Here is a 22,995-nt window from a genome sequence, read left to right on the forward strand (position 1 = left end):
CCCACCATGACTACCAGCCCCCCCACATCTCCATCGGGCACACAAAACTCAAAACGGTCAACCAGTTTACCTATCTCGGCTGCACCATATCATCAGATGCAAGGATCGACAATGAGATAGACAACAGACTCGCCAAGGCAAATAGCGCCTTTGGAAGACTACACAAAAGAGTCTGGAAAAACAACCAACTGAAAAACCTCACAAAGATAAGCGTATACAGAGCCGTTGTCATACCCACACTCCTGTTCGGCTCCGAATCATGGGTCCTCTACCGGCATCACCTACGGCTCCAAGAACGCTTCCACCAGCGTTGTCTCCGCTCCATCCTCAACATCCATTGGAGCGCTTTCATCCCTAACGTCGAAGTACTCGAGATGGCAGAGGTCGACAGCATCGAGTCCACGCTGCTGAAGATCCAACTGTGCTGGGTGGGTCACGTCTCCAGAATGGAGGACCATCGCCTTCCCAAGATCGTGTTATATGGCGAGCTCTCCACTGGCCACCGTGACAGAGGTGCACCAAAGAAAAGGTACAAGGACTGCCTAAAGAAATCTCTTGGTGCCTGCCACATTGACCACCGCCAGTGGGCTGATATCGCCTCAAACCGTGCATCTTGGCGCCTCACAGTTTGGCGGGCAGCAACCTCCTTTGAAGAAGACCGCAGAGCCCACCTCACTGACAAAAGGCAAAGGAGGAAAAACCCAACACCCAACCCCAACCAACCAATTTTCCCCTGCAACCGCTGCAACCGTGTCTGCCTGTCCCGCATCGGACTTGTCAGCCACAAACGAGCCTGCAGCTGACGTGGACTTTTACCCCCTCCATAAATCTTCGTCCGCGAAGCCAAGCCAAAGAAAGAAGGTATTATAATGAATTTTTTTTGCACTTTCTCCAATTTGAGGCCTAATTCTCTACTTCTTATGTTACTTCAAAGAAATATCTCTGGTTTTTTGGTATGTTATTTTTTGTAATTTTATTTAGTATCTGATTTAATTCTTTCCAAAACGTATTTACTTTTGTACATGCCCAAGTTGCATGTAATGTTGTTCCCATTTCCTTCTTACAGTGAAAATATCTATCTGATAATGTTGGATCCTATTTTTTTAATTTTTGAGGAGTAATATATACCTGTCATGATAATGAATATGTATGAGATGTACCGGAAGTCACGTGGTATGAGAGAGAGATAAGAACACAAGCAGGAGAACAAAGGAAACGGGAAAATAAAGCCACTGAGAAGTTTACCTGATAAAACTTGTGTTTAATGTTTTATTAACTTCACATTTCGGGCCACAAACATGACATTGGCGACGAGGATGGGATAAGCTTGAAGAAAATTATAGACTAAACAAGACTACAGAGGATTACAGACAACTTCAAGGTGATAAGAATTTTCTCTTTGACTCAGTACTTTTGGGGCTGGAATATTTCCTCATAGCTGGTGCAGACGGTGACTTTCTAACGCATAATGGCATTGCTCATTTTGACCCGACTGGTGATGCAAGCACTGTAAGTGTGAAGTGGAAGGCATGGCTGGAAGAATTTGAATCCTACGCCGACAGTCGTGGCCTATTTCTAGATACCGGTACAGTTGAACAAAAAGCGCAGAGAAAGCGTTACTTCTTTTCACTGCGGGACCCTCAGTTCGGGAAACATTTAAGACACTTTTGAATACTGGAAGAAAGGATGAGTACCAGAAAGCGGTAGATGCATTAAATGCACACTATGTAGTGACACCGAATGCTACATTTCAACGCCATTTGTTTCGGAGAACGAGACAAGAAGATGGCCAGACAATTGCTCAGTACGTGACGAGACTACGCCAGCTAGCTGTTGGATGCAATTACATGCCAGCTGATTTGGACAACCAATTATTGGATCAAGTGGTACAGCACTGTAGATCAGATAAACTCAGAAGACGTCTACTGGAAAGAGGGAGTAAGTTGGAACTCACCGATGCTTTAACCATTGCTGCTGCATTAGAGGCTGTTGAAGGGCAATTTCATACCATGACCCTGAAAGACAACTCAAGCCAGCAAATTAAGAGGCTCTCACATCGCCATAATCAGCCAAGATATACGTCGACACAGGACATGGAGTGTTATCGATGTGGAAACCGAGGTCACTTTGGAAAAGACCCATATTGCCCAGCCAAAGGCAAAGTTTGCAGAAAGTGTGGAGGTAAGGAATACTTTGCAAAGAAGTGCAAAAGCAAGTCCAATGCAGACCAGAAGAGGAAGAGTACAACTTCCAAAGGCAAAGCCTGGGGGAAAGGAAAGTATCCTGGAAAGAAAGATACCATTCGCCAGATAGACGGTGACGATGATGATACCCAGGAGGAACAGAGTTGTTACCAATTTACGTTGAATGAAGTACGTCATGAGCAGGTCCCAGAGATCATTGGTGGAGTGACAGTGCAGGTCATTGTAGACTCAGGCAGTGACAGTAATGTGATTGATCGACATTTATGGGAGAAGTTGAAAAGGAAAAAGATCATCTGTACCTCAAAGAAGTGTTCCAAGAAACTGTATCCATACACAGCAACCAAGCCATTGCAGACCATTGGATGTTTTACTGCAACTGTTGAAGCTGGAGATAAGTACACCGAGGCAGAGTTTATGGTCATAGAAGAGAGAGAAGAACCATTGCTGAGTAGAAGCACAGCACAAGACCTGGCAATACTTCATATTGGAGCTTGTGTCAATTTAATACAGTCATACGAGGATATGAAGCAAGAATTCCCCGCAGTCTTCCAAGGAGTAGGAAAGCTGAAAGGTCGACAATTGAAGCTAGCGGTAGATGAAACGGTCAAACCCAAGGCACAACCAATGCGCCGAACTCCGTTTGGACTTCGTGGGAAAGTCGAAGCCAAAATTAAAGAATTGATCGAACAAGACATTATTGAACCGGTGGAACATTCGACACAATGGGTCAGTCCCGTAGTGATTGTGCCCAAACCAAAGGGTGACATAAGACTATGTGTTGACATGAGAATGGCCAATGAAGCTATAATTAGAGAACAACACCCTATACCAACAGTGGAGGAAATACTTCAAGAACTAACTACCAGCAAGGTATTCTCAAAAATTGATCTGAAATGGGGCTATCATCAATTAGAGCTGGATCCAGGTTCCCGAGATGTGACAACATTTGTGACTCACTGTGGATTGTATCGTTACAAGAGACTATCATTTGGAATTAATGCAGCTTCGGAGATCTACCAGTATGAAATCCATCGAGTGATTCAAGGTATTCCTGGAGTTGCCAACATTTCTGACGACATCATAGTCCATGCACCAACAAAGGAAGAGCATGACAAATGGTTGAGGCGTGTACTATCTAGACTACAGGAGGCAGGCCTTACCGTGAATGGAAACAAGTGCCAGTTCGGTGTGTCAGAAATGGACTTCATGGGACACAGACTTACACGGGAAGGACTAAACCCTGCAGAGGCCAAGGTGAAAGCTATTGCAGAGGCACGTGCACCTCAGAACGCAACAGAGGTGAGGATTTTCCTGGGATTGGTCAATTTTTGTGCAAAGTTCATTCCTAATTTTGCTACAGTGGCAGAACCACTAAGGAAACTAACCAGGAAAGGTGTACCATTTCATTTTGGATCTGAGCAGAAGAAAGCGTTCACAGCGCTGAAGCAAAGCCTGACAGATGCAAAAACTCTTGGATATTACGATCCGGCGGCATCAACCAAAGTCATAGCGGATGCCAGCCCAGTTGGTTTAGGAGCTGTGTTGGTCCAGATGCATGATGGATGACCGAGAATCAATGCCTATGCCAGCAGATCGTTATCAGATGTGGAAAGAAGATACTCTCAGACAGGGAAAGAAGCACTCGGACTTGTATGGGCCTGTGAGAGGTTCCATGCATATTTATACGGCATTGAATTTGAACTCATCACAGATCATAAGCCATTAGAGGTGATCTATGCACCTAGATCCAAACCATGTGCCAGAATAGAGAGATGGGTACTCAGACTACAACCCTACAAATATAAAGTAATCCACATTGCAGGGAAAACAAACATTGCTGATCCGCTGTCCAGATTGGTGAAGGATGGTGGTCCACAATCCAAGTCAGAATTGGGAACAGAAACAGAGAGCTTTGTACGCTTCGTAGCTATTCAGGCGACACCGAAAGCTGTGACTACGAAGGAAGTCGAGAGAGAATCCGAACGTGATCCAGAACTCATGGAAGTAAGAGAATGCATACAGAGTGGACAATGGGACAAGTGTACTCACAAGGCTTACATTCCCATTAGAGACGAACTTTGTTGCATCGGACAGTGTGTATTAAGAGGTTGCAGATTGGTGATTCCGCAAAGATTGAGACCAAAGATCGTATCCTTAGCGCATGAAGGACACCTAGGCATTGTTGGTACCAAGCAGAACCTCAGGACCAAGGTAGGTGGCCAGGTTGTGATAAAGACGCAGAGAAATTTGTTAAAACTTGTCACGGATGTCAAATCACAAGTAGGAGTAATCCGCCAGAACCGATCCGGAGTACGCAACTCCCGAAAGGATCATGGATCGACGTAGCTGTTGATTTTCTTGGACCTTTACCGACGGGTGAATCAATTATGGTAGTGATAGATTACTACAGCAGATACTATGAGTACGTGGTGTTGAAGTCCACAACCACTGAAAAAACAATACAAGCGTTAGCAGAGATATTCGCAAGATATGGATTACCTGTTACATTGTACTCTGACAATGGTCCACAATTCATTTCAGAGACATTTGCGGAATACATGAGGACCACAGGTATCCACCATCATAAAGTAACTCCGAAATGGCCGCAAGCCAACGGGGAAGTAGAGAGACAAAATCAGTCCATTGAAAAACGATTGAGGATTGCACACACAGAAGGACAAAATTGGCGAGAAGCATTGCTGTCTATCGAGCAACGCCTCATGCAACCACTGGAAAAAGTCCTGCAGAAGCATTTTTTGGGAGAAAAATCCGCACAAAAATGCCAGAAATAAAGGAAATCCGAGACGACCAGGAGATGAGGGACCACGATGCTTAAAAGAAAGGTGCAGCAAAGCTGTACACAGATTCGAAACGTGGAGCCAAGTACTCAGACATCATGCCAGGAGATAATGTTCTAGTGAGGCATGAAACTGGTGGTAAGCTAGACACACCTTATTACCATCAACCCTATACTGTCGTATCCAGAAGTGGCAGTATGGTGACAGTCAAGTCTCCGACTGGAGTCCTGTATTAGAGAAATGTATCAGGTGTAAAAAGGTACCAGTCCAGGGATACATCGAGCGAAGAGGTTAAAAGGCCAATACGAGATGCTGAAACTGAGAGACCTGATGATGTTCCAGAGGCAGTTACCAGCACTCCTGATGAAGTGACTAGAGCGCCAGAAAAACCCGAAGCCGTGGCAAGCAGTATTTCCGACGCTGAGAGTGAACAACCGAGAAGCGACGACAATATCGCAGGCAGGCCGAAACGAAACCGGAAAGTGCCCAAACGATACGAAGACTTTGTGCCATAGTTTTAATAAGAACTTTGGGACAGTATTTAATCTTATATCATAAAGTGCATGTATGAGTGCAGTAGGAAGTAAATTTTATGTAGTTGAGTTATAGTATCACCATTAGTTACGATGTTTGTAGGTTTCCGAGGGATATTGGTAAGTGAAGGTAAAGTTTATTTCTGATTAAAGGAGGGATGTCATGATAATGAATATGTATGAGATGTACTGGAAGTCACGTGGTATGAGAGAGAGATAAGAACACAAGCAGGAGAACAAAGGAAATGGGAAAATAAAGCCACTGAGAAGTTTACCTGATAAAACTTGTGTTTTTTTTTTATTTTTCACACCATAAATCACATTAGCCATGATATACACATTTTCTTTTTCACACATTTACAGTGACTTTTTCTTTCCCCCCCTCTACCTCCTCCCAAGCCACCCCCCCACCCCCCCCCTCTCATCCATTTTAGGTATACAATCTAGGTTGCATTAATTCAGTCAGACAATGTTGTCATTCAACAAAAATACACCAGAAATTCTACAGAGTCCATTCTTTTCTTTCCTTCTCCTTCCATCAGCTTAGGTAATGTTTGTCCCCGGTAGGTTTTCGCTATTGTATTTAATGTAAGGCTCCCATACTTGTTCGAATATTTCAATATTATTTCTTAAACTATATGTTATTTTTTCTAATGGAATACATTTATTCATTTCTATATACCATTGTTGTAGTTTCAAATTATCTTCCAATTTCCAGGTTGACATAATACATTTTTTTGCTATGGCTAGGGCTATCTTAACAAATCTTTTTTGTGCATCCTCCAAATCAATTCCAAATTCTTTGTTTTTTATGTTACTTAGGAGAAAGATCTCTGGATTCTTTGGTATATTGTTTTCTGTTATTTTATTTAATATCTTATTGAGATCATCCCAAAATTTTTCTACTCTCTCACATGTCCAGATTGCATGAATTGTTGTTCCCATTTTTTTTAACATCGAAAACATCTATCAGATACTGTTGGGTCCCATTTATTTAACTTTTGCGGTGTAATGTATAGTCTGTGTAACCAATTATATTGTATCATACGTAGCCTCGTATTTATTGTATTTCTCATCGTTCCAGAACATAATTTCTCCCATGTTTCCTTTTTTATCTTTATATTTAAATCTTGTTCCCATTTTTGTTTAGTTTTACCATTTGTTTCCTCATTCTCCTTTTCTTGCAGTTTAATATACATATTTGTTATAAATCTTTTGATTAACATTGTATCTGTAATCACATATTCAAGGTTACTTCCCTCTGGTAAACTCAAATTGCTTCCTAATTTATCCTTCAAGTAGGATCTCAGTTGGTAATATGCCAGCGCTGTATCTCCAGTTATAGTGTACTTATCTCTCATTTGTTCAAAGGATAAGAATCTACTTCCTGAAAAACAATTTTCTATTCTTTTAATCCCTTTTTTTTCCCATTCTCTAAAGGAAAGGTTGTCTATTGTAAAAGGGAGTAGCTTATTTTGCGTCAATATTAGTTTTGGTAATTGATAATTTGTTTTATTTCTTTCTACATGGATCTTCTTCCAAATATTGAGGAGATGATGTAATACTGGAGAAGTTCTATGTTGTACCAATTTTTCGTCCCATTTATATAATATGTGTTCAGGTATCTTTTCCTCTATTTTATCTAATTCTAATCTCGTCCAGTCTGGTTTTTCCCTTGTTTGATAAAAATCTGATAGGTATCTTAATTGTGCGGCTCTATAATAATTTTTCAAGTTTGGCAATTGTAAGCCTCCTTGTTTATACCATTCTGTTAATTTATCTAGTGCTATCCTCGGTTTCCCCCCTCTCCATAAAAATTTCCTTATTAATTTCTTTAACTCTTTGAAGAATTTTTCTGTCAGTGGAAGATAAGTTTATACTATGGGATGCAATGAAAGCATTCATTAGAGGGCAAATAATAAGCTATGTAACCAAGATGAAGAAGGACTATAATCAGGAAACAGAGCAGTTGGAAAGGGAAATAGTAAACATAGAAAAAAAATTAGCAATGAAGGAAGATACAACTAAAAGAAGAGAATTGGCGGATAAAAAAATAAAATATGAAACATTACAAACATATAAGGTAGAGAAGAATATAATGAAGACAAAACAGAAATATTATGAACTAGGGGAAAAAACGCACAAAATCCTAGCATGGCAGCTTAAGACAGATCAAGCTAAGAAAATGGTATTGGCATCAAGGAAAAAAGACAAACAAATTACATATAATCCAAAAGAAATTAAGGAAAACTTTAGAGAATTCTATGAACAATTATACCGAACTGAAAATGAAGGGAAAGAAGGGAAAATAGAGGAATTTTTGACTAAAATTGAACTACCAAAACTACAAATAGAGGAACAAATAAATTAACAGAACCATTTGGAATAGTAGAAATACAAGAGATAATAAAAAAATTACCAAATAATAAGACACCAGGAGAGGATGGATTTCCAATAGAATTCTACAAAACATTTAAAGACTTATTAATTCCGCCCCTCCTGGATGTAATCAACCAGATTGATAAAACACAAAGCTTACCAGATTCATGTAAAACAGCAATAATTACAGTAATACTAAAACAAGGGAAAGATCCACTCTTACCAGCGTCATATAGACCAATATCTTTGCTAAACACAGACTATAAGATAATAGCTAAACTATTAGCAAACAGATTAGCAGAACAGGTACCGAAAATGGTAAATTTAGACCAAACTGGATTTATCAAAAAAAGACGCACAACAGACAATATTTGTAAATTTATTAACTTAATTCATGCAGTAGAAGGAAATAAAGCACCTGCAGTAGCAGTTGCTTTAGACGCAGAGAAGGCCTTCGACAGAGTAGAATGGAATTATTTGTTCAAAGTATTGCAAAAATTCAGTTTACCGGAGAAGTATATTAATTGGATTAAAGCATTATATAAGGGACCGTTAGCGAAAGGGACAGTAAATGGACATGTATCAAAGCAATTTAACTTAAGCAGGTCAACGCGACAGGGATGCCCACTATCACCTTTATTGTTTGCGCTAGCTATAGAACCACTAGCAGAATTGATAAGAATAGATAATAATATAAAAGGAATAAAAATAAAAGACAGGGAATATAAAATCAGTCTATTTGCGGATGATGTTATAGTGTACTTAACAGAACCAGAACTATCAATAAAAGAATTATATAAGAAATTGAAGGAATATGGAGAAGTGTCGGGTTACAAGATAAACGTAAATAAAAGTGAAGCAATGCCTATGAATAATGCGGATTTCTCAAAATTTAAGAAGGAATCTCCATTCAGATGGCAAATGCAGGCAATAAGATACCTAGGTGTACAAATAAACAAAAATCTAGGCCAATTATATAAACTCAATTATAATCCACTAATGAAAAAATTACAGGACGATTTAGAGCATTGGAAAGATCTACCACTAACACTGATAGGAAGGATAAACTGTATTAAAATGAACATTTTTCCAAGGATATTATACTTATTTCAGGCATTGCCAATAAAACTTGTGTTTAATGTTTTATTAACTTCACATTTCGGGCCACAAATGTGACAATACCCTGTGTAACCAATTATACTGTATCATGCATAACCTTGTCTTTATTGTATTCTTCATAGTTCCAGAACATATCTTTCCAAATACTTCAGTTTTTATCTTTATGTTTAGATCCTTTTCCCACTTCTGCTTAGGTTTATAGTTTATTTCATTTTCCTCATCTTGCAGCTTAATGTCCATGTTGGTTATAAATCTTTTGATTATCATTGTGTCTGTAATCACGTATTCAAAGCTGCTTCCTTCAGGTAATCTCAAGCTGTTTCCCAATTTATCCTTTAAATAAGCTTTCAATTGATGATATGCAAACATTGTACCATGAGTTATTCCATATTTGTACTTCAACTGTTCAAATGTTAATAAATTATTTCCCAAAAAACAGTTTTCTATTCTTTTGATTCCTTTTCCCTCCCATTCTCTCAAGGATAGGTTGTCGATTATAAAAGGGATAAGCGGATTTTGCGGCAATAGTAATTTTGGTATTTGATCATTCGTTTTTTTTTTCCTTTCTAAGTGGATCTTCTTCCATGTATTAAGTAAATGATCCAGTACTGGTGAGTTTTTATATTGCACCAGCTTTTCATCCCACTTATAAAGTATATGTTCCAGTACCTTTTCCCCTATTTTATCTAGTTCTATCTTAGTCCAGTCTGGTTTTTCCCTTGTCTGGTAAAAATCTGATAAATACCTCAATTGTGTGGCTCTATAATAATTTCTAAAATTTGGTAACTGTAAACCACCTTGAATATACCTCTCTGTTAACTTATCTAACGCTACCCTTGGATTCCTCCCTTTCCACAAGAATTTCCTTATTATTCTCTTTAGTTCCTTAAAGAATTTTTTTGTTAAGGGAATTGGTAATGTTTGAAATAAGTATTGTATCCTTGGGAATATGTTCATTTTAATGCAGTTTACCCTCCCTATCAACGTTAGCGGTAATTCTTTCCATTGTTCTAAGTCTTCCTGCAATTTCTTTATTAGTGGCTGATAATTTAGTTTGTACAAATGGCTTGTTATTATCTAACCTGATTCCTAGGTATCGGATTGCTTGTGTTTGCCATTTAAATGTGATTCTTTTTAAAATTCTCTATAGTCTGTGTTATTCATTGGCATCATTTCTCTTTTATTGCATTGATCTTGTACCCCAATATTTCTCCATATTCCTTCAATTTCTTATGTAATTCTTTTACTGATAACTCTGGTTCTGTTCGGTATACTATGATGTCATCTACAAATAAGCTGATTTTATACTCCTTCTCCTTTATTTTTATCCCTTTTATTTTATTTTCTATTCTTATAAGTTCTGCCAAAGGTTCTATTGCTAAGGGTAACAATGAGGGGGATAGTGGACATCCCTGTCTAGTTGACCTACTTAATTTAAAGTAACTCGATACATGCCAATTTACTGTTACCTTTGCCAACGGTCCTTTATACAATACTTTAATCCAATTTATATATTTTTCTGGTAGATTGAACTTCTGTAATACTTTAAATAGGTAATTCCACTCTACTCTGTCGAAGGATTCTTCTGCGTCTAGAGCAACAGCCACTGTTGGTTTCTTATTTCCTTGAACTGCGTGGATTAGATTAATAAGTTTGAAGACATTATCCGCTGTTTGTCTTTTCTTAATGAATCCAGTTTGATCTGTTTTACTATTGTAGGTACACAATCAGCCAATCTGTTTGCTAATAATTTCACTATTATCTTATAGTATGAGTTAAGTAGAGATATTGGTCTATATGATGCTGGTGTTAGTGGATCTTTCCCCATCTTTGGTATTACTATAATTATTGCTGTCTTACATGAATCTGGCAAGTTTTGTCTTTCTTCTGTCTGGTTTATTACTTCCAGGAGAGGAGGAATTAATAACTCTAAATGTTTTATCAAATTCTATTGGAAATCCATCCTCTTCTGGTGTTTTATTGTTCAGCAGCTTTTTTAATATATCTTGTACTTCCTCTATTTCAATTGTTTTTATTAGTTTGTTTTGTTCCTCTTGCAATTTTGGCAGTTCCATTTTAGCTAAAAATTCCTCTATTTTATCATCTTTCCCCTCATTCTCAGTTTGATACAATTGTTCATTTAAAAATTTCATTAATCTCTGTTGGATTATATGTAATTTGTTTGTCCTTTTTCCTTGATACCAGTATCGTTTTTTAGCTTGTTCTGTTTAAGTTTCCAGGATAATATTTTGTGTTTTTTCTCCCAGTTCGTCATACTTTTGCTTTGTTTTCATTCTGTTCTTCTCCACCTTGTATGTTTATAATGTTTCGTATTTAACTTTTTTTGTCTGCCAATTCTCCTTTTCGTTATATCATCCCTTTTTACTAATTCCTTTTCTGTACTTACTATCTCCCTTTCCAACTGCTCGATTTCCCGACGGTAATCCTTTTTCATCTTAGTCACATAACTTATTATCTGCCCTCTAATGAAGGCTTTCATTGCATCCCATAATATAAATTTGTCTTTCATTGATCCTGTGTTCATTTCAAAATATGTTTTAATTTGGTGTTCAATAAACTCCCTAAATTCCTGTCATTTAAGTAGCTTGGAGTTTAACCTCCATCTATATGTTCTTGGTGGGATTTCTCCAGTTCTATTGCTGAATGATCTGATAGAAGTCGAGCTTTATACTCAGTTTTCCTAACTCTCCTTTGAATATGGGCTGACAATAAAAACATATCAATACTTGAGTAAGTTTTGTGCCTACTCGATTAATATGAAAATTCCTTTCTTGGGTGTTGCCTCCTCCATAAGTTTCATTTCCTGCATTGATTTAACCATAAATTTGGCTACTTTATTCTTTTTACTTGTCTCTTGTCCGGTTTTATCTAACATTGGGTCCAAATTAAGGTTAAAATCCCCTCCTATCAATATATTTCCTCGTATGTCTGCAATCTTCAAAAAGAATCCTGCATAAACTTTTGATTCTCCTCGTTAGGTACATAAAAATTGAGCAAATTCAAAAATTCTTAGTATATCTGACACTTTATCATTGCATTCCTCCCTGCCAGATCTATTATTTCCTCCTCTATTTTGATCAGTACATTTTTTTTAACTAGTATGGCTACACCTCTAGCTTTTGAATTATAGGATGCTGCCGTTATGTTTCCTACCCAGTCTCTCTTTAGTTTGTTATGTTCCACTTCAATTAAATGCGTTTCCTGCACAAATGCTACATCTATTTTTTCCTTCTTCAATAAATTTAGTAGCCTCTTCATTTTAATTTGGTTATGTATTCCATTAATGTTTATAGTCATATAGTTCAACATGGCCATCTTATATCTTGCACACATCACTTTTCCACCTTTTTGCCACCTCCATCCCCCTTTTACCCCCATTTTCATCTCTTAGTTTTCTCTTATTACACTTAATATACGACAACACATTTAAGAGATAAAGTACCCCTGCAGTTCCCACATCCACTAATACCTTTACTCCAAAAGTTCCCCCCCCCACTCTCTGAGTTGTCCCATACCCCTTGCCGGGCAACCATAACTCCCCTTTTCATTTGGGTTGAGATCTTGTTCGCAGCGTCAACTGATTTTGCAGTAACGGTTATTCCCCCTCCAGAAAACAATTTTTTTTAAAACACATATAACAAAGCTCTCTCTCTTCTTTTTTTCCCCCTTTACTCCCCTCCTTCCCTTCTCTTTTCCCTCTTTAGATCTTTACATATACATTGTTTTTACATCTTTATATATACTTTATATCTGTTCTTCATTCTTGTTACATCTCTTCTCCTGTCCTGCATACGTTCTGCGAATTCTTGAGCTTTTTCTGGATCCGAGAACAGTCTGCTTTGCTCCCTGAGGTATAAATATTTTAAGCACGGCTGGATGTCTTAATATGAATTTGTAACCTTTTTTCCTTAAAGTTGATTTTGCTGTATTAAATTCCTTCCTCATCTCTAAGAGTTCAAAACTTATGTCTGGGTAAAACAATATTTTTTGACCCTTGTATTCCAATGGTTTATTATCTTCTCTAATTTTATTCCTTGCCCGTTCCAGAATATTTTCTCTTGTCATGTATCTCAAAAATTTTACTAAGATGGATCTTGGTTTTTGATGTGTCTGCGGTTTCAGAGCTAATGCTCTGTGTGACCTTTCTATTTCCATTTCTTCCTGCATTTCAGTCATTCCCAGGACCTTCGGGATCCATCCTTTTATAAATTCCTTCTTCACCCTCCTTCAGGCCCACTATTTTTATGTTGTTTCATCTACTATAATTTTCCAACATATCAATTTTCTGATGTAACAACTCTTGTGTCTCTTTAATTTTTTTGTCACTTTCTTCCAATTTTTCTCTGAAGTCATTCACTTCCATTTCTACAGCTGTTTCCCCCTCTTCCACACTCTCTATCTGTTCCCTATTTCTGTCATTACCAGTTCTAACCTTTGCATTTTATCTTCTGCTCTTTTCATTTTCCTTTTAATTGCATTAAACTCTAATGACAACCATTCTTTTAGTGACCTCATTTGTTCTTCAAAAAAGACTTGATCTATATTCTGTTCATCAGTTTTATCTTCTATTTCTCTGTGAAGATCTTGGTCTTCTTCTTCCTCTTCTTCTATGTCTGTATCTGTGTTTGTGTCTTCTTCTTTTCTTTGTGTCTGTGTGTTTGTAGGGCCTCTTCTTGCTGGGCCTCTTGTTGCTGTTCCTTCCCTCTTGAGCTGCTCATCTGTGGTGTTTCTCGATGTTGGTCTTCTTGTCAATTTTCCCTCCATATATCTTCCATGTCTGTTTTGTCGCACCCTCTTCTGCTGTCTTTCTTATCCTCCAGCGGAGTGCCCTGGTGTCGGACGTCCCTCAGCTGCTCTGTCTGTGACAGCCCGCACCTCTGCTGAGACACCTCCCATTGGTGTCCTCTTTCTCCTCTGATTGCGCAATTGCGCACTTTTGTTTGACTCCGAGAGCATTTTCGTAGTGCACCAGCTAGTGGGTCGCGACTCTGTTTGGGCAGGTACTGACCTCGGGCGCTCCTTGTCACCACAGCATCCCATTCCTTCCTGCAGATAAGGCCTTCTTCCTTCTTCTCTGGTGACTTTTTAAACTTTTTTTTCCAGCTGTTCTTACTTTCTCCGTCTAGGAAGCCATCTTCTTTCTTTTCTCTGTATCTTTATCCTCTATTTCATGTACTCTATTCTTGTTTTTTTTTTGTGCTTTGTTTTTTTTCCTAACTTTTTTTCCTATTTTCCTGGAGAGGGCTGGATTTCCCAACTGGCCACTACTCCATCACGTGACTCACCTCACATAAGGGATGACTTAAGGCAGTATGTGAGTGGAAAGAAAAAGTTTGAAAACTACTGTTTTAATCGTACCTAATTGACTCGTTATGTGCACAGTTTCATAACTCCAAAAGAAATGGGCCAATGGCAATTTTTCTCAAGCATAATATTTCAATAACAATCATGTTTAGAGACGTGACTCTCAATCTTCCCTTCCCACTCACACACTGCCTTATAGGGACATCATCTCGTCTTAAATGCTCCCACTCTCAGAAACAGTGCCACTATTCACCTTATATTTTCCCCTCATGATTTTATAGATCTCAGTAAGATCTCCTCTCAACCTCCTGTGCTCCAAGGAATTCCACTCCCTCACGATAACTCAACTTCTCTAATCCTGGCAAGAACTATCTAAACCTCCTCTCTACCCTTTCCAACTTTATATCTCTAGGTCTGATCTCTGGATGGAGAGAGAAATATCTTTATGTCCACCCTATCATTCCATTCACTGTGGATGGGAAGTGTGATTCACAATAAGGCCAGTGTGAATATTATTCAGGTGGAGAATAATTTGAGAGTAACCGCCAGTAAATTAAAAAAATTAAATTTATTTTTTGTTATTTGTTTACTTTGAATTTTCTTCTCATTTCTTAGATTTTTGACTTTTACTTGACAGATGAAGAAATGAAAACGATTGATGCTCTCAACAAAAATAAACGCTATGTGGAACTTTTAATGTAAGACTGTTATCTGTTGAACCAGAGTTTGCTGTTAGGAGTTTCACCTTAAAGATCTCACCAGTTTGAAACTGGCTCTGTCGTGTTCGGTTACTTGGACTCAAATTATGAGAGGGATAGACAGGGTGGAGAGTAAAAATCAGTGCACCTGGAAGGGGGATGTCAAAGACAAGAGGGTATGAGTTTAAGGTGAAAAAATGATGTGCAAAATTAGAGAATGTGGCAAAGGAAGTAATGTATTGATGTGGGTAGAATACTGGTTGGCAGGCAGGAGGCAGAGAATGGTAATTAAAGGTTCCTTTTCAGATTGGCAGCCAGTTACTATTGGGGTACCACAAGCTTCCGAACTGGAAGATCTGGACATAGGAATTGCATGTACTATCTCACAGTTTTCAGGTGACATTGAACTGGGTGACAGTGTGAGGAAGATTCCAAAATGCTGCAGGGTGATATGGTCAGATTTGGAGAGTGGGCTAATGCACGGCAGGTTCTGTATAATGTCAATAAATGTGATATTATCCACGTTGGTGGCAAATAACAGGCAGGCAGATTATTATCTGATTGATGACTAGTTAGGAAAAGCAGGGTCAGCGCCGGGGGGTGTCATCCGTGGGCATTTCTCCCCCCCCAAACGAGATGCTGTGCCCTGCTCCCCCATACGGTTTGACCATCAGACATGCCACTCCTTTCTGCGTCAGTAACGTCTAAGCTGACAAACACTAGTGACTAAATGTACCCCCGGCTGCATCGCTAGCAGTTCAACGATAGGTATGCCCCTACCAGCACACCCCCCTCCCCCCATGGACAGGTCAGTTCTTGCCCACTCTCTCCCACCACTCCCCAACAACCCCCAACATACGTTCTGGTGTCGACCCTGAGGAAAAGGGGAAGTCCATCAGCCACTGAAGGTTGGAATGCAGGTACAATAGATGGTGAAGAAAGCAAATGGCATGTTGGCCAAGATTGCAAGAGATTTTCAATGCAGAAGCAGAGAGATCGTCCTTTAGTTGTAATAGGGTCTTGGTGAGGCCACACCATGAGTATTGTGCACTGTTTTAGTTTCCTAATCTGAAGAAGGACATTCATGCTATTGACAGGCTGCAGTGAAGGTTCATCAGACTGACTCCTTACATGGCAGGATTGATATATGAAAGCACTGATAGATATGGGTTGAACTTACTAGAATTTAGAAGAATGAGATAGGTTCTCATTGAAACATAAAATTCTGACAGGACTAGAGAGGTAGATGCAGGGAGAATATTCCCAATGTTGGGGTGTCCAGAACAATGGTCACAGTTCAAGAATAAAGGTGAAAGTCACTTAGGAGTGAGATGAGGAGAAACCTCTTCACTGAGAGATGTGAACTTGTGGAACTCTCTGGCACAGAAACTGAGGCCAGTTCAGTAGATTCATTCAAGAGGGAGTTGGATGTGGTTATTATGGCTGAAGGAATCAAGGAGAATGGAAAGTAAATGAAGACAGAATACACATGATCAGCCATGATTATAATGAATGGTGGAGCAGGTTCGAAGGGCTTGAATGGCCTTCTGTTTCTGTTTTCCATGTTTCTGTTCTGAACAATCTGAACCACCCTGCCTGAAAAAGCAGTGGAGGCAGAAATTCTCAGAACAAAAGGAACATTTAGATAAGCCCTTGATCACACAGATATAGAGGATTAATGTAGATGGGTGCAAAAGTTGGCATGGACATGCTGGGCTGAAGAGCCTTTGTTCACATCTGTGACTAAATTACGATTTATTATTGTTTAGCTGCAGAAAACACTGATATCATTATTCGATATGTTCAAAACCCTGTATTGGGTATGAGAGTGTAGAGGGGAGATGACCAGTATAAAGTGGTGAGGGGTGAAGCAGGGGCTAGCTGGTGAAAGATGGAGCCTGATGGAGATAATAGACAGATGGTTCCAAGAGCGGGAGGGGTGGAGGTAGAGACAGAGGCTAGAAGGTGATAAATGGAAACATAAGAGACTGATGATGCTGCAATCTGATAATTAAGGTGATAAGTGGAACCAGAAAAGGGAGGGATGATAGAAGGTTGGAGCCAATTGTGGAAGGAGGAGAGTGGCCATTCCATGTCCATAGTGGCCATCTTGACCTTCCAGCTGCATATAATTTTAACAGTCTTTTGTTGTCTCACCTTAAGTTCTCACTGTCTGCTTTCTTGCCACAGGTGGAATGATCACCCAGAATATCCTTTCAATGATGACTACTAAACTGGAGAAACTACTAGAAAAGGTGTGAGGATACACAAGCAGAGGGCCCCAAATGGAGAAATATGGAATTAATTGGGCAATACAGATCAAGACACATTTTGTGACTAACAAATACAAATAAAAAGAACATTTCACATTTTCTGTAGTCTCTGAATATATTATCCAGAGTACATAGGACACAAAAGACTCAGAAATATTCCCACCCCTTTCTCACATGAGTGCATGTAACTTGCCATTACGATCAGGGTGATAGGGGTCCTTTATGATGTTGGCTGCCCTCTTGAGGCAGCTTCTCACGTAGATGTCTGCGATGAATGGGAGGTCAATGCCTATGTTAGAGCTAGTTATGTTTGCAACCTTCTGCAGCCATCTGCTTTCCTGGGCATTTCCAAGCCAAGCTGTGATGCAACTACTCACTATACATTCCACAGTGTACCTATAGGACCCTAGAACATTACAGCACAGAAAAAGGCCCTTCAGCCCATCTATACCAAACTATTATTCTGCCTCATCATGCTGAAGATTGATAGAGTATCTGACGACATGCCAAATCTCCTAAGAAAGGTGAGGCATTAGTGTGTCTTCTTCACAGTTGCTTCAGTGTGCTGGCTATAGGAAAGTTTACCTGAGATTTGGACTCCCAGTAACTTGGCTCTAACTTTACCTACACTCTATCAATGTGGTCCCTCGCTCTTTGCTTCCCAAAATCAACAATAAGATCCTTAGTTTTGGTGGGCGCCAGCTTTTCCATGCCATCCATGATCTCACCCACCCGCCCATAAAGACTATAACCTGTATGGTGGCAGAGCAGTTCGTATGGCATGGCTTGAGGAAGCAGGTTGCCCAATTGGCCTGCAATTGCACCCAGTGTCAAATCTCCAAGGTCCACTGTCATGACAAGACCCCTGTCCACCTGTTCAACCCTCCGAAAAGGCTGTTTGAGCATATACATGTCGACATCGTGGGCCCGCTACCTGTCTCCTTGGATCCTGATATCTGCTAACAGTGGTAGTTGACACCACAAGATGGCCAGAAGCCATCCCACTAAAAGACACTTCCACTGATTCCTGTGCCAGGCACTGCTCATGCATTGGATTGCAAGGTTCATGGTACCAGCTCACATTACCACTGACAGAGGGGCACAGTTTACATCGGCCCTGTGGATACAGCTAGCAACTCTCCTGGGCATTAAGGTGCCTACCACCCACAATTCAATGGCCTCATCGAATGCTTCCACTGCCACCTGAAGTCAGCTCTCATAGCCCATTAAACTAGCCCCAGCTGGGTAGATGAGCTCCCCTGGGTCCTCCTGGGCATCCGAACTGCACCCAAAGAGGATCTACAGGCTTCCTCTGTGGAACTAGTGTACAGTATCCCATTAATCCTACCAGGTGAATTCTTCCCACCGTCCCAAGATTCGGACACCGAGGGGAGAGCAACATTGTAGAAACTTCACACCCCCCCCCTCCCACACCAATGGCACCGGCCTGCATCAGGACCTATTAACTGCAGACTTTGTTTTTGTCCGGCGCGGAGTACATTCTAACCTCCTCCAATGACCCTATGAGGGCCCGTACAAAGTCCTCTGCAGTACGGGCAGAACTTTCACACTGGACATTGCAGGTGGGGAGGAACCATTCACAGCCGGTCGTGACAGCGCAACCCAAGTACTGGGGACGACCTCCCAGGAGTCCAGCCCCACTGCACTCAGGGGTATCGGAATGCTAGCACCGGTTCTGGCGGGTGAGGGTTACGTGGCATTGCACATCCAAACACAGGTGAACCGGCTCCCCATTTTTACGGTAGCGGCAGCGGAGCAGCCACGTCAAGATGGCACCGCCAGATGTGTCTTCTTCTGCGATGAAGTGGGCTGTGCACGTGCACTCAGCTGTGTCATGAGATCACCGCCTGCGAGTGGGCAGGACTTACAGGCCACCTTATAAGGCTCACGTGGGTTTTTTAAAGATAAACTGTTGGAAGTGCAAGTGTGTTGTCTCCTCATTTCACTTCCCCTTGTAGCTATCGCTACACTACATTATTTTAGGTAACAAACCTTTTCTTTTTGAATATTTTAAATTTTACATGCCAAACATGGAATCAACAAATACAGAAAAAATTGAATACAGAGTAAAAATAATAAACTTTGATACATAATGACTATAATCCCCACTTCCCCCCACCCCCACTCTCCCATGTAAAGTAAATAAGGTAAAGCCCCAAAAAAAAAGTGATGAAAAGAGAATAGAAAGAAAGAAAGAAACAGGGATTGTAGCAAGTCCGTAATCTACTTCAAAAATTTCACATTTCAAGGGGGCATTAGTGTGGGTCTCATAGGTGAGATGGGACGCATTAAATATTTTCACCTGCACTTTGCAAGTATGGCTGCCATATTTGTAAGAACGTGCCATACTTATTTCTTAGGTTATACGAAACACAACTATGTTTTTCCTCATTCCAATGGCCTATACTTAGATGTGAATCAGACTTCCAAGTAACCACTATACATTTCTTGGCCACTGCAATCATAACAAATATTGTTTGATGTTGGGATGATCTCATATTTGGCTGCAATATTCCCCATTAAGTATAATTCTGGGTTCTGTGAAAATTGGATTCCTGTAATTTGCTCTAAATGTTTCCCCAGATCTTTTTCAAAGGGTCTTACCTTGGAACATGCCCAAGTTGAATGTAGTAAAGTTCCTGTCTCCTGACTGGACCTAAAGCATTGTTCAGAAATATTTGATTTAAATTTATTTAACTTTTGCAGTGTGAAATATAGTTGATGCAAAATGTTATATTGCACCAATCTGTAACTTATATTTATTGTTTGTCATACAGAACCCAGCATAGACCATGAACAGACGGGAATGAGAATGGGGCACAGAATATGAAATGGTTTGCCACCAGGAGATGGAAGTTGGTCTGGGGGAATGGGGGAGATGGTCTGGGGGATGGGGGGAGTTAATCTGGTGAGTGGGGTGTAAGGAGGTTGGTGATGGTTTGCAAGGGAGGAGATGGAGTTGGTGATGGGTGTAAGGGGCTTGGGTCTACTTGGAGTCATAAACCAAAGGGGTTAGTGATGGGGGTGTAAGATTGACCTGCTAATGGGGCATTGTGACAGATTATGTTGTATTTTATATTGTATATAGATATGCTTTGAAGGAGATAAATTGTGGAAATTTTTGGTGTGGGTCACATACAGATACTTCAAAACAGATCTCATTTGAGGGGCTGGAGCTCTGCTCAAGCCAGACAGACCCAGCTCCAAGTACCATTGTGGAAACTTTGAAGAGTGATCAAGAGACTTAACTAATGGATTGTTGTTTTGAAGAGCAACAGATGGAGGGACTCGGAGGATTGGGTTTGAAGCTGTGAGTTGTTTGGGTGCAATTTGTGTTCTGGGGGTCATGTGACTTTTTCAGGTAGAGGGAGTGGAACAGGCTTTTCTGTGTGTGAGAGAGAGAGAGAGAGAGAGGTTCAGTTCAGCAGCAGCAGCTGGGACTGGAACAGGACAAGCTAGCAAGCTTGTGGAAAAACCCCATTTTGAAGAAGGGATTTGAGTGCTTAGTTTTGCCTGGTCAAAGCCCTTGTGGTCCATACAAGAGGAGAAGATGAGCTGCCTAATGTTTCACTTAAAATAAGGTAAACAAAAAGGAAGTCTGTGGTGACCTGAAAGAAAGAGGTTATCATCTGATAAACCCCGATGGGGCAAGTTTCTTAATTGAGACACTGACGTGGCAGATTAAAAGGAATCAGTTTGTGTCCAGCGAACAACCAATCTCTCTCTGAAAACCAACAAGCATCTTTCAAGCACCAAAGCCTGGTGACATTCATAAATGTTAAATTCTGTGCACAGTCTAAGAATTCCCTGCATCCAGTGAACTTGGAGGAATGAGAAGTGAGATTGGACTGTGAATAAAATAACTTTTCTAAACTTATTCACACATTACATACACGTGCACTTAGAATTAGAAGGGGGTTAAGATAGGTTAAGTAAGCTAATAGTAATAAGTTAGAGTTTGACTTTGTTTTCATGTTTAAAGATGATTAAAAGCAATTTTTGTTTAAATGACCATTTGTCTTAGTGAATTTCTGTTGCTGCTGGGTTTTGGGGTCCTCAGTGCTCATAACAGCATAAGGGGTTCCTTTGACAGGGGTGAATAGTCTTCTTTAGTCAGTAGGCATTTTCAAGCTGCCTTGTAAAATCGGGTTAACCGGACAAATTGCCTGGTTAGTGCCCCACTCACATGGCAGCTTGAAAGGGTCTAACCCAGTCAGTGTTGTCCAAAGTCAACCGGGTTGCTGCCCTACCTCAGAGGTAGTCAGGGAACCCAGTTATACTTACCCAGGATGCGTCCACTGGCAGCTTGAACAGGAAAATGGCTGACCCGGTTACTCCTGTGACGACAACGCTGACACACTGGTGTCACCCAGCTGAAGTGTCTGCGGTGATCTTGGGAGAGAGGGGTCACTGCCAGGGCCCAGGGTGGAGGGGGAAGAGGTCGCTGCAGCGAGGGGGAGAGACGGGGGACACAATCGGGGGGGGTGGGAGTGAGGCTGCTGCCATGGTTGATGTCGCGGGCGGTGCCATGATCAGTGGGAGAGGAGTCACTGCTGCAGGGGGAGATGGAGGGGGGGATGGGGAAGACTAGTTTGCATGATGCGTCATCCTCCTTAAATGGTCGGGTTGGCCATTTACTGGGGCTATTCCCCCAGCTTTAAAGGGTGCTGAAGCACCTTTGCCCCACTAATCACACCTGGGTCCCAGGAGGGCCCGGGGGCTGCACCTTCAAAGCACCTCCCGGCTGGCGTCACGGGTCCTCGGCGTCGACGTGGCGTCGGTTGAGCCTGATTGGTCATTCCTCTTCACGTGACCCGAGCGTCGGACGGGTGATCAAACGGCGGAGCGTGACGGACAGGCTCTGGCCGCGGGAGTGGTTTCGTGGTCGGATCCCGGTGTGGTCTGTTGCCCAGTCCCCTCCGCGGTGTGCGGACGACGTGCACGGGCCGGCGGTGGCAGGCACTGGCTGAGCAGCAAGCGGCCGCTCCCGCCCTTGACGAGCCATGGCTTCGGCGGTGGAGCGCACTGACGAGCTGGTCCGCGAGTACCTCCTGTACCGGGAGTTCACCGCGACCCTGAAAGCGCTGGAGGCGGAGATGAAGGCGGATAAGGAGAAGGGATGCCGAGTGAGTGAGTGAACGAACGGTGAACCCTGACAGCCTCTCCTCACTGGGGACCAACGCTCCATGGTCCTAAAGCCCGTGTAGCGGGCCGCTGTTGGCTGAACTGGGTTCTCCCTGACAGGCTGAATGCAGGTTCTCTGACACTGCAACCCCCTGGACTAATACCACACTTTGGGAACATTCCTTCTCAGATCAGTGCTGATCTCTGCCGAGCTCCCTTCTACAGCTTGCCTCCAGGCTTGTACCCCAGCTTGCCTCCCCATTGCCATAATGCTATCCCTCACGAAATTCACTCATTGGATTATCCCAGTCGACCCTTGCCTTATTATTTGCGTGTGTTTCACCCCCCCCCCCCCCCCATCATATTTGCAATGCTTCAGATGTTACAACACAGGTTTGAGTCTTTGCAGTTCCTTTTTGGTCCAATCCTTCTCATTTTTATAATGTAAATCATAGAATTCTGTGGGCCCCATGGTTGAAGTAAAAACACAAAATGCTGGAGCAACTCATCAGGTAAAACGT

The 22,995-nt window shown here is 41.2% G+C and overlaps 3 protein-coding genes across 14 annotated transcripts in view; 2 read left to right on the forward strand and 1 right to left on the reverse strand.

The window, feature by feature from the left end:
* Nucleotides 1-17,428, forward strand: part of LOC138745852 (aldo-keto reductase family 1 member D1-like) — a 58,795-nt gene extending 41,367 nt beyond the window's left edge. For both annotated transcript variants that reach the window (XM_069903261.1, XM_069903260.1), the window contains exons 8-9: nucleotides 14,974-15,056; nucleotides 17,247-17,428. In XM_069903261.1, coding sequence (XP_069759362.1) covers nucleotides 14,974-15,056; nucleotides 17,247-17,289 — 126 coding nt within the window. In that variant the 3' untranslated portion in view covers nucleotides 17,290-17,428. The remainder of the gene's footprint in view (nucleotides 1-14,973; nucleotides 15,057-17,246) is intronic.
* Nucleotides 1-22,345, reverse strand: part of LOC138745850 (ATP-dependent DNA helicase DDX11-like) — a 190,721-nt gene extending 168,376 nt beyond the window's left edge. For 4 of the 8 annotated variants that reach the window (XR_011346551.1, XR_011346548.1, XR_011346549.1 and 1 more), the window contains exons 1-2: nucleotides 21,635-21,673; nucleotides 19,955-20,006 (exon numbers count right to left, since the gene is read on the reverse strand). Coding sequence is in view for 2 of the 8 variants with exons in the window: in XM_069903256.1 (XP_069759357.1) it covers nucleotides 19,955-20,006; nucleotides 22,047-22,149 (155 nt within the window). In the remaining 6 variants the exon portion in view is untranslated. Of the gene's footprint in view, nucleotides 1-19,954; nucleotides 20,007-21,634; nucleotides 21,674-22,046 lie in introns of those variants that run through there. The other 4 variants (XR_011346552.1, XM_069903256.1, XM_069903257.1 and 1 more) reach the window with 4 other exon arrangements.
* The window catches only part of wdr91 (WD repeat domain 91), a 46,181-nt gene continuing 45,122 nt past the window's right edge, over nucleotides 21,937-22,995 (forward strand). For 3 of the 4 annotated variants that reach the window (XR_011346547.1, XR_011346546.1, XM_069903251.1), the window contains exon 1: nucleotides 21,939-22,476. Coding sequence is in view for 2 of the 4 variants with exons in the window: in XM_069903251.1 (XP_069759352.1) it covers nucleotides 22,354-22,476 (123 nt within the window). In the remaining 2 variants the exon portion in view is untranslated. Of the gene's footprint in view, nucleotides 22,477-22,995 lie in introns of all 4 variants that reach the window. The other variant, XM_069903252.1, reaches the window with a different exon arrangement.

The sequence above is a fragment of the Narcine bancroftii genome, chromosome 11 (assembly GCF_036971445.1).
Source record: "Narcine bancroftii isolate sNarBan1 chromosome 11, sNarBan1.hap1, whole genome shotgun sequence".
NCBI lineage: Eukaryota > Metazoa > Chordata > Chondrichthyes > Torpediniformes > Narcinidae > Narcine > Narcine bancroftii.